This window comes from Rhamphochromis sp. 'chilingali' (assembly GCF_963969265.1).
Source record: "Rhamphochromis sp. 'chilingali' genome assembly, chromosome: 15".
Taxonomy (NCBI): domain Eukaryota; kingdom Metazoa; phylum Chordata; class Actinopteri; order Cichliformes; family Cichlidae; genus Rhamphochromis; species Rhamphochromis sp. 'chilingali'.
In genome coordinates, this window is record NC_137942.1 from 25,242,229 (window position 1) to 25,251,821 (window position 9,593).

Here is a 9,593-nt window from a genome sequence, read left to right on the forward strand (position 1 = left end):
TCATGAGCGGTTTCTCTTCGCATCATTCTGCTACAAGTTAATCTAGGTTTCATCTTTTAAAAGAAATTTCCAGAGCTGTGCAGGCTCTGACACAGTCTAATCGAACCTTCTTGTTATTGAGTTTAACCAGTGGCTTGTACCTTGTTGTGAACATTCATGAAGGCGTCTTTTGATTTCAGACTTTGACGATACACCTACCTCACCTCCTCGAGTGTCCTTGACTTGGCTGGATGTGGTCTAACATCTAACCAAGGTCTGGTCTTTCACGCTGCTTTGAGCTGCATTCATTCTCTTTTTAAGACTGTACCAACTGGTTTTTGCTCTCCGTGTAAGGCCAGAAAACCCCCAAATAAATGGTTCACTTACATGTTTTTGTGCCTTGTTCTCCAAATTTCAGTGAACAGCTACCAAATGCAACTTTTCTCTGCTTTATTTATCATGACACGACAAGGGCGTGAAACTGCTCGTCAGTTGGTTGTTAGGTTTCGATAGTGGGTTTGAAACAAATCTCTCATCACGAGGCACTAAAGCAAAACTACAACAAAGAAGGTTCATTGTCAAAAAAAACAACAAAAAAAAACCCAAAAACCTTCCCAAGAAATGAATAAATAAATTTGGATACATCTGTGTTTCATGACTGGCTTCGTCATCTCTTTCAGAAAGGTAACACAGAAACATGTCTTTATACCCACCCCCTCTAAGCACACTCCAGGCGGCAGCTACTGTTGTACACATTTATTGGAAATAGAGTCAAAGTAAAAATGTATTTTTTAAGAGAGAAGACATCTTTGACATTTCATGTTTGTCAGAGAGAAAGAGACTTGTTTGGACACACCGAGTGACATAAGTTAGTTTAGCTTATACGTGTGACATGCAATAAATAAAAGCGCACTACGGTCCGGCTGAATGTACACTTGCTTTCATTTGCACATTACCTACACAGCAGCTGAGTAAAACGACACCTCCTGTTTTGATATGCACAAAGGCTAGTGAAGAGAGTGGACTATCAAATGGTAATACAAAAATAGAACCAGGTAGCATTTCATACTTGAAAAATAAAGGGACAGACAAAGGGCGAACACGGCTGAGTACTTGTTTTTGTGCATCCATCCTCCTTGAAGCGCAGAACTTCATCTAAGCGACAGGCATTAATTCTCTGTCTTTGTTTTTTTGTTTTTTTTTTCTTGCTTTTGTGACAGAAATAAACCTCTTCAACAAAGCACAGGACAGGGCTTTGAGCATGTGTGGCACAGACTGACAGGGCATGCGGTTAGCTCTGTGCAAATACTAAAAAAAATAATTAAATGACAAAAGAAACATCTTTACAAAATCATTTGTAAGAAAGAGGAGCGACTGAAAACGGGCCCCGAGAACCGATCTGAGTGTGAGACCGATGTCTTGCTGGAAAGCACTGAGAAAAGTAGCTGCATCTGAGTAGTTATCTGAACTGCATCGTTTCAGGCTGCTGTCTCACGTGTGTCTCACTCTCGGTAAACCCAGCGGCCCCGGGGAAGAAACCAGCCAGAGACCTATTTAGTCTGCTGGATTCTTATGGATAATTTGAGCACTTTTTTAAGGGCCTCAGGCTTCCTATCACATCTAATAAATGAGCCACAATAATAAAATTACCACTCACTTTTTATGCAAAGGCAAAAATTTCTTCACCGAACTCAGCGGGAAATGAATGTAGCTTTGTAAACATGTAGAGTTATCTTACATACGTGACCGTTTTACATGTACAAAATGAGTGGCAAGTCTAATTATGGTTATTCTGAGCTCTCGGTGCCACTCGTCACCCTTGTTCAGTAGCCCTTAAAGAAGCCTTCGGCCACCCTCGCTTCTTTAAACGTCACCGTCACAGAGTTTATAGTCACTTTTGTCAAGATGACGGTCTTCGGCTGATCTGCTGTTGGGGAAGCAGTCTCTGGGGCGACGATCGAATCGTCGCCTCTCGCTTCCTCCTTCCTCACCTCAGCCAGGGAGCAGACGGTAGCGGGGTCACCTGCCGTCCCCCTGCTCCCCCGAATGCTCACTATCACTGAGGTTGCATTGCTTCTCTCCGGGCCTGACTCCCAGCCCTCCTCTCCTCTGTCCGAATCTGACCTGTCACTCACAGAAACTGCATCGCCCAGTCTGGCCTCAGATGCAGAGGTGCTGTCCTTTGATTGGCTGCGCACAAGCATTGGCTTCGGTGTCGAATCGCACTCGCCCATGATGTCGATCCACGTGTGCGAGCTTACCGGCATCAGGTCACCACCCAACTTCTCCCCCACCTGCAGCTCCAGGTCATGTTGCTCGAGCAAAGCAGGTGAGCTGCACTCTGACAGGCCTGAAAAGAGATGGTGACACATCTTGTTCATTTTTAAGGGTCAAAGGTCATGGTGGGGCTACTGCGTTTTGTTATCAGCTTGACAAACCAACCATATAAACTGCCTTCACATCTCTCCCCCATGGTGCTCTCAGACTTCTCTTCTTCACTGGTGCCGCCCCAGTCCTCCTCCATGGGCTCCATCTTCTTCTTCTGCAGATGCATACGTTTGCCATCTCGCCCTCCTTTGGCCACCCTCTGCCAGCCATTCCTCCTCACCTGGCGCTGGTACATGCTGCCGTGCTCAACGTGGTCCACGTCTGTGCTCATGGAGCGGGTGAGGGAGAGGCGAATGCGGGGCGGAGGCTTCTCCGTCATCTTGTGAGCGCTGCGGAGGTCCATGGCAAAGACATTCTGGGGGAGAGCAGAGATGGTGGCAGGTCAGAAGCTGTATGACTGCGCACACAAGCAGGAAGCAAATACAGTTCTGCCTTTTGAGTTACTTACAGTGGAAACATAGGATGCATTTCATTTTTGACAGACAGCACGTGTATGGGAAATGTAGTCGTAAAGAAAATGCTGTGATATTCAGTTTACTTCTGCAGCCAACACCACTATCCAAACTGCAAACATTAGCCGTTTAGCATGTTTAACACCTTTGTTTTATTTTTGTTTTTTAGAAATGTCTTAATTCTGCAGAAATTGGTTGACAGGATGGTTTTAGCTAGGATTAGCTAGGATGGTGGAATACTAACCAAAAAATAAATACATAAATAAATAAAACAATCCTGCTGCTGTGAATACCGTATTTATAAGTACAGAAAATGTGCCAATATCTGCCATTAAAATCAGATTAAAAGATGTATATTTACAGATTTACTGCAGTTTGATACAAGTAATGGAAACAGTCATCATCTCACGAAACACCAGAACTGTTCTAAACTCGCTTCAAAAACAAGTAAATGGAGCTTAAAGGTGCAAAATGCAAATTCCAAACCAGCTATGCCCGGCTTGCCTTTTTTAAAAGTACCACCTATTTACCACAACAGGCAGCAGTGAGTTAGTGTTGCATGCATACTGTGTCGGTCCAAAGAAGGAGCACTGCACAGTGCACACAGTCTGTGACTCTGTCCAAGTGTTAATGCATGATTTTCTTTTAAGGACCCTCTCTGGTCCTCATCGTCATGGTGATATCAAGAGCTTGACTTGGCTAATTTGTGATGCTCTGATATCCACGTGTGGGACAAAGCTTGACAGCAACTCTTACAAATTGCACCTTTAACGACTGAAGTGATAATGACACAGTGAGAGCAACGACCATTCGGGGGTCACACCCCTCGCTTTAGAAACATGTCTTTTAAAAACTACTGAGGCCATTGCGCCTTGATCTCTGCTGGGGTTTTGTATCTTAGTGATTGATTATCAGCGCTAATGGGTCACTCTGTAAAGAAACTGATGTTTTAAACTGTTAAAACATCTGGACAATAATGAACTGTGAAGAAAAAACAACAAAAGTATTGTTCACAATGATACAGCATTGGGGTTTTTTTTGTTTCCTTATATTTCCAGCTGTTTATGAGAAGTAAATGTTTCAATCAAAGGGGCATTCTGGCAATGTTATACATGAAACTTACATTTGAGTACCATTCAGCTAGTAAAGCGAGCTTGAAAAATAATCCTGCTGATGTCATGGTGATGTAATTGGGGTTATTGGGCTGGAGCTTGAGATCAAGTTGCATTAGCAGCAGGGTTACAGGTCAGGCGGTTCAGGCGGCAGAAGGCAGAGTTTGTTGGGTGCTAATGGTAAGGTCTGTGATTTGACACTGAACCTAAGGCGCTCCCATCAGAGGAACTTTAGGCCAATGAGTAACTAAGAAGAAAAAAGTCCCAGGATTCCTACATCCCAAAAATTTGTAAGCTTAATGTTAAATTGATGGAATACCCCTTTAATATCTTTTTTATTTGTTTGTTGTGTGTGTGCACAAATACCAAAAGTCATCACCTGGATAAATGTGCAACTGCCTTTAAACAAACAAGCCTGGCCAGCAGTTAGGATTAATGAAGGAAGATACAACAAAGGTTTGTGAGACAAGAGGAAAGGTAAGTGTCGCTACCCGCAGGATGGGCCTCCTCGGTCTAAGACCTTTCCTGCGATAGGTCAGAGTTCTTATCTTCTCCCGGCTGGAAAAGAAGCAGACAGAGAGAGAGAGAGAGAGAGAGAGGTCAGAAACAAAAGCAAGAATATGAAAGTGTGACTAACAGAATGAAAGGAAAACCACAACAGTTTCTGTAATTACGCACTTCTCCTCGTAGGCCAGAACAAGGAGAGGGTCCAAAATATTGTCCTCTGGTTCCCAGGTACTGTACCTGCCAGCGCACACACACACACACCCAAGATGTCAGTCTATCTAGTATGAAGAAGCACATTCTATAAACGCTCATAAATATACACCGGATGAGGGGGATGAGGTCACTAGATGATTACTCAAGGCTTACTCACTTTTGGGGCCATCCCTGCCATTTCAATAGATACTCCACAGCACCCTGAGGAGAGACAGAGGGGTGGGGGTGGTGTACACTTAGAGATGATGCAGCACACACACAAAACACGTGCTCCAGCGCATACAGAACCAAGCTGCTGTCGCTTTAAAGTGTGGATGGGAGGGACAGAGGGAGAGTCACGAGGATTTTTACTTCTTTTTTTTTAAAGGGGTGTTTTTGTGAGGGGTGACGTCAATGACAGCGAGGCTGAGTGGCTGCAGCTAGTCTCTCGCTGGCGATGACGTGACCGAACGTGGCTACAGCAGGTGCCGGTTTCTACGATTCTCGTGCACGTTCTAGAACAGCCCTCCGCTCGTATAGGTGGGGCCACACGTGAAGATGAGGGGAGGCGGGGGCATGTAAACAACGCGGTGCTGCGCAATTTTATCTTAAAAAAATTAAAATCTTTTTTTACTTTTTAAATTATCAGCTCGAAAATCAATGCTCGCAGTTTGTCCCAGTGAAGACGAGATAAAAACAAAACAAAACAAGAGCAGCTCCGACGTGCGCACAGTGCGCGCTTTCAGGAGAAGAACGTGTTTGTTTACAGGCTCTATTAAACTTATGCGAGAGCGCATTTCTACATTATAGTGCGCTCGTGCTGCTCAAATTATCACCCCCAAATCCCCCCACCACCCCCAACTGCAAAAAATCAATGGGCCACCACCACGAAGGAGTCAGCGACGGATTTACGCAGCGCTCACCATCTAACCGAAAATAAAGTGCGCAGCTGCCCGCATAGCTACTGGCCGTCAGACCTGTTTTCAGGTCACACACCCCCCTTCTTCTTCTTCTTCCTCCACACATTTCACTACAACTGCGTAGGCTCCTCCAAAACACGAACACGCTGCAGCAGCTGCAGCGCCAGCCGTTGCACATGAAGGTTACAGGATGCGACTCGTGCGCTAAAACAGTGTTAAAGTTTGGCGCAGTTGCATGAAAACAGATCGGTGTTGTGTCTTAGCGTAAAAGCTGGAGAAGGATTTGGGAGCGACAAAAGTGCGTAGCCAGGTTTTGTTTGTGCATGGCAACCGGAGCAGAGCGCTCCTTCAAGAGGGAAAACAAACACAGGCGATTAAGTTTTTCTGTGAGTTACGTGCTCATTCTTACCTTTCTCACCCTCTTATTTGTTATCGACTCCACTGCAAACACTTGGTCTCCAATTGAAGACAGCTCCATCGCTGATCGCTGAATCCTGAGCAGGACGCGAACTGGGTATCTCTGCTTTTTCGGTTGTTGTTGTTGTTTTTGTTGGCTTTTTTGTTGTTGTTTTTTGTCGCAGTGCAAAAATTTAAATAACAGATACTATTTAAAGACGAGTATGTGTGGGGAAAACCCTCGCACTGTCACGGCGGATGCTCGCTTGTTTTTCTGCCTTCGCTTCTTCCCCTTCACGCCTGCTCCTGCTGCCTGCCTCTCTCAGTGTTTAAAATCTGCGACACATCAACAGCAGCTTTAAGTCCTGCGCGCTCTCACACTGTTGCGTAGGGGCCGAGCCTCCAAGATACGTGCCCGCACCCGCGAGGCCGCGCACGCAAGTTAGACTAGAGTGCAGGAGAGGGGCAGAGGGAAAGAGATCACGAGGACAGGATTATTAAGGGTTACAGCTAGGGGAGCTGCTGCTTTTTTGCTCATGAATTATTATTGCTTTTGTCGTTCATAAGTCAAAATTTCGGGTGACTGTCTGGAAATTTCTATTAAATAACTCCATATTTAATAGATTTTTACTCAATAACGCGAAATTTCAAATTGGCTATCTCGAACTTTCGACTTATTCAGGTGTTAGAATAGCTAACACGAAATCTGAACTTACCTCTGTCTGAATTTTTTTTCTAAATTAAACATGATTTTTTTTAACATAGCTGACTATGTTAAGCTTAAAATGTGTAGCTTCCTGTAGAAACTTACTTAAATCGCGAATTTATTATATAAATAAGCATTTTTTTTTGTATTTCTACCATTTAAAAGGTGTTTAAAAACACTTAAGAATTACATTAATTTATAACCCAATTGTTGTGATTGATTCCACCCTCCATGGCCCCCCTATTGTAGAAACAGAGCTTCCATAGCATCCAGTTTTCTGAAAATGTTAAAGCCAGATTCTCAGTTTTGTTTGGCTCATCAACTTAATTTCGCATTAATGCAGAAAAAGGAGGAAGAAGGTAGGATTCTTCTGAACAAGGCTAACAAAATATTGTCAACCACCTCCACCCCCCCAGTAGCAAAGGTCAATGTACACATGTAGTGTGTAGATGCTATCAATCTTTCCATCAAGCTCTGCACCAAAAAGCTAAAAAGTTCACTCACTGAAAACTACAAAGACACTATGTCAGTCTGGTCTAAGATCATAATATGACTTTTAGGGATTTATTTATTGTTTTTTAATTTTCCCACTTTCACAAGTCCTTAGATGCACCACTGGACTCCAGCCTGAGCATGAAACAATATGAGCTCTATGTATTTTTATGTAACAGAAGTAAAGCTCAGCAAAGATCAGAATCTGCAATGGAAATGAAAGCCTCGCCTTCTCTCTCTCCCTCTCCCGTGGAAACGTCCACCCCTTCAACCACGTTTGATCCAAATATGGAACGAAAGAGCTAAACACTGACAGAAAGTCTTAATTTTACATCCTGAATGCTAAGCAACCTCTCTGCAGAGAGGAGAGCTGGAAATACAGCTGACTATAACTAAGATGAAGGTCTCAGCGATTAAATAATAACTGCTCATGCGATCAAGGAAAAAGAAAAAAAAGATGTTGTTTAACAGTGTGATCTCACGCACTTTTCAAACTTTATACCTGAGCATCTATTCACCCAGCCCCCAGGTGAGAACAGCTCATAAAGGTGGCACAAGTATTGTGGAAAAAGGGCCCAGAGCCAAATTCCTACTGTCTTTCATTGAGGTTGGTGTGGATCAGTTTACAGAAAAGAAAAAAAAAAACTCTTTGTAACTCCACACAAACACAATTCATCCACACGGCCTGTGGTCCACGCTCTCTCTGCACCTGGAGCACTTGCATCACTTACGCATTGGGTGCCATGGCAACTGTTTCCACGGCAACAACTGAAAAGCTGGATGATGATGATGATGATGATGACACAGCAGGAGGAGTTGACAAACACTTCAAGGATGAAGAATGAGCTGAACTTGTCGACCTTTGACCTCCCAGTTTTGAGATTATATAAACATGTTAATCCAATGACACTGTTGTGTGCATGTTTAAATGTAGCCTCCGAGATATGAAGCAACAAACTGCTGTGAAAACACAGGACAGATGTGAATGTTGTTACCTTACACGCACAACATACTAACAACAGACAATTTAAAAATGTCAAGTGTATTTTTCAGTCAAGAGAAGCTTGAAATGATCCAGAACTTGTAAACATGTGAAATCATCCTATTGCAGCTTGTTTCTATTGCTCATTTAGGGCGGGGCTAATCCAGCATTTGGGCGGGGCTGATTTATAGACGATATTTGCTGATATGTCAGTATCGGCATTTGTAACGGCTAAAAATGCAGAATGAAAACATAACGGCGAGATGAGAGACACACCTTTCACCGTGTTATGAGTGTTGGATTGTGTTCACCACGTGTTTGGACCTAAAGCTACAAAGAACAACCTGCTGATCTGAGCAGAGTCAGGCAGACTAAACAAGTAATCTGTGACTTGTTGTGATGATAAAAGACGATTATTTTAAAGTTTTGTTGTCATGTTATTTTAGTGAAGACTCACAAATAACAGCACTGTTATGCTGGAATGTGTTTAGGTTTTGAGTGCCTGAAAGATAATAAAAAAAACCCGTCTGAAATTGGCCACACTTTACTTATTTAACACAACATCAATGGAAAGCATTTTAAAAAGTAGCTGTAACATATTGTAACAACCTGATGAGATTGTGAACAGTGGTTATGAGAAGTTTGCAGGAGTATGAAATGCAGTAATTTACAGTGACCTTATTAAGCATTAATAAACTGTTAAGAACTGAAAGGTTATCAGATTATATGGTTACATGAAGAGTGACAGAAATATTAACACGTTTTAACATTTAGAATTAATTCCGTACTCACTGTTTACTTAAAACAAAGATCATTTACTGGTCCAAACAGCAGAGAATATACATCCTCATCCTTTGATTTAAGAACTACTGCATGATCACCATCATTATAAGAACCAAAGTCAGTCACCCCAGTTTATATTGACTGGGAGCATGAAAGCTAGATTGTGATTAGATTAATATCTTTACCATGACTCAGTGTTTTAATTATTACTTCCTTCCCTGGTCAGTGGCTGTGCCTTAAAAACTTTCAATTTTTAGCTGCACACACAATTTAAAAATTTAAATCTACGCCAAGATGCCCCTGATGATATAATGATGACCTCACTGAAGCTATTCTGTCAGAGTTTTTTGAGCAGAAGAACTTGTAAAAGTGGCAGAGTGCCCTTTTAATCTGATTTTGTGCAGTGAGTATTTCCACACGGGCGCTTTAATAACCAGCAGTGAGTTTGCACAGAGCGCTGTGGTGTTTTAGTTCCGGTAAAGTCCATAAAGCTCTGGTGATCTGACCGCCTGTTCTTTATGGTCCTATAGGGAAGAGTACACCTATCAGTCTGAAATACGGGATAAATGCGCCTCTTTTCCCGTAAGTAGGAGGTAATTCCTGCAATTCAGAGAAGAGATACGGCGGTCACATGACTCGTTATCTGCCCGGATACTACTGTAGCGGATTTGGGAGTCGGGATGG

General features: G+C 42.9%; 1 protein-coding gene across 1 annotated transcript; it reads right to left on the minus strand.

The window, feature by feature from the left end:
* Positions 1 to 730: 730 nt before the first annotated feature.
* cbx7a (chromobox homolog 7a) lies at positions 731 to 6,306 on the minus strand. The gene is made up of 6 exons (XM_080904722.1): positions 5,960 to 6,306; positions 4,809 to 4,852; positions 4,610 to 4,675; positions 4,423 to 4,489; positions 2,422 to 2,722; positions 731 to 2,329 (listed from the first exon to the last, which is right to left on the minus strand). The coding sequence occupies exons 1-6, from the start codon at positions 6,026 to 6,028 to the stop codon at positions 1,803 to 1,805; spliced, it is 1,074 nt and encodes a 357-aa protein (XP_080760848.1). The 5' UTR covers positions 6,029 to 6,306; the 3' UTR covers positions 731 to 1,802.
* Between the last annotated feature and the right edge of the window lie 3,287 nt (positions 6,307 to 9,593).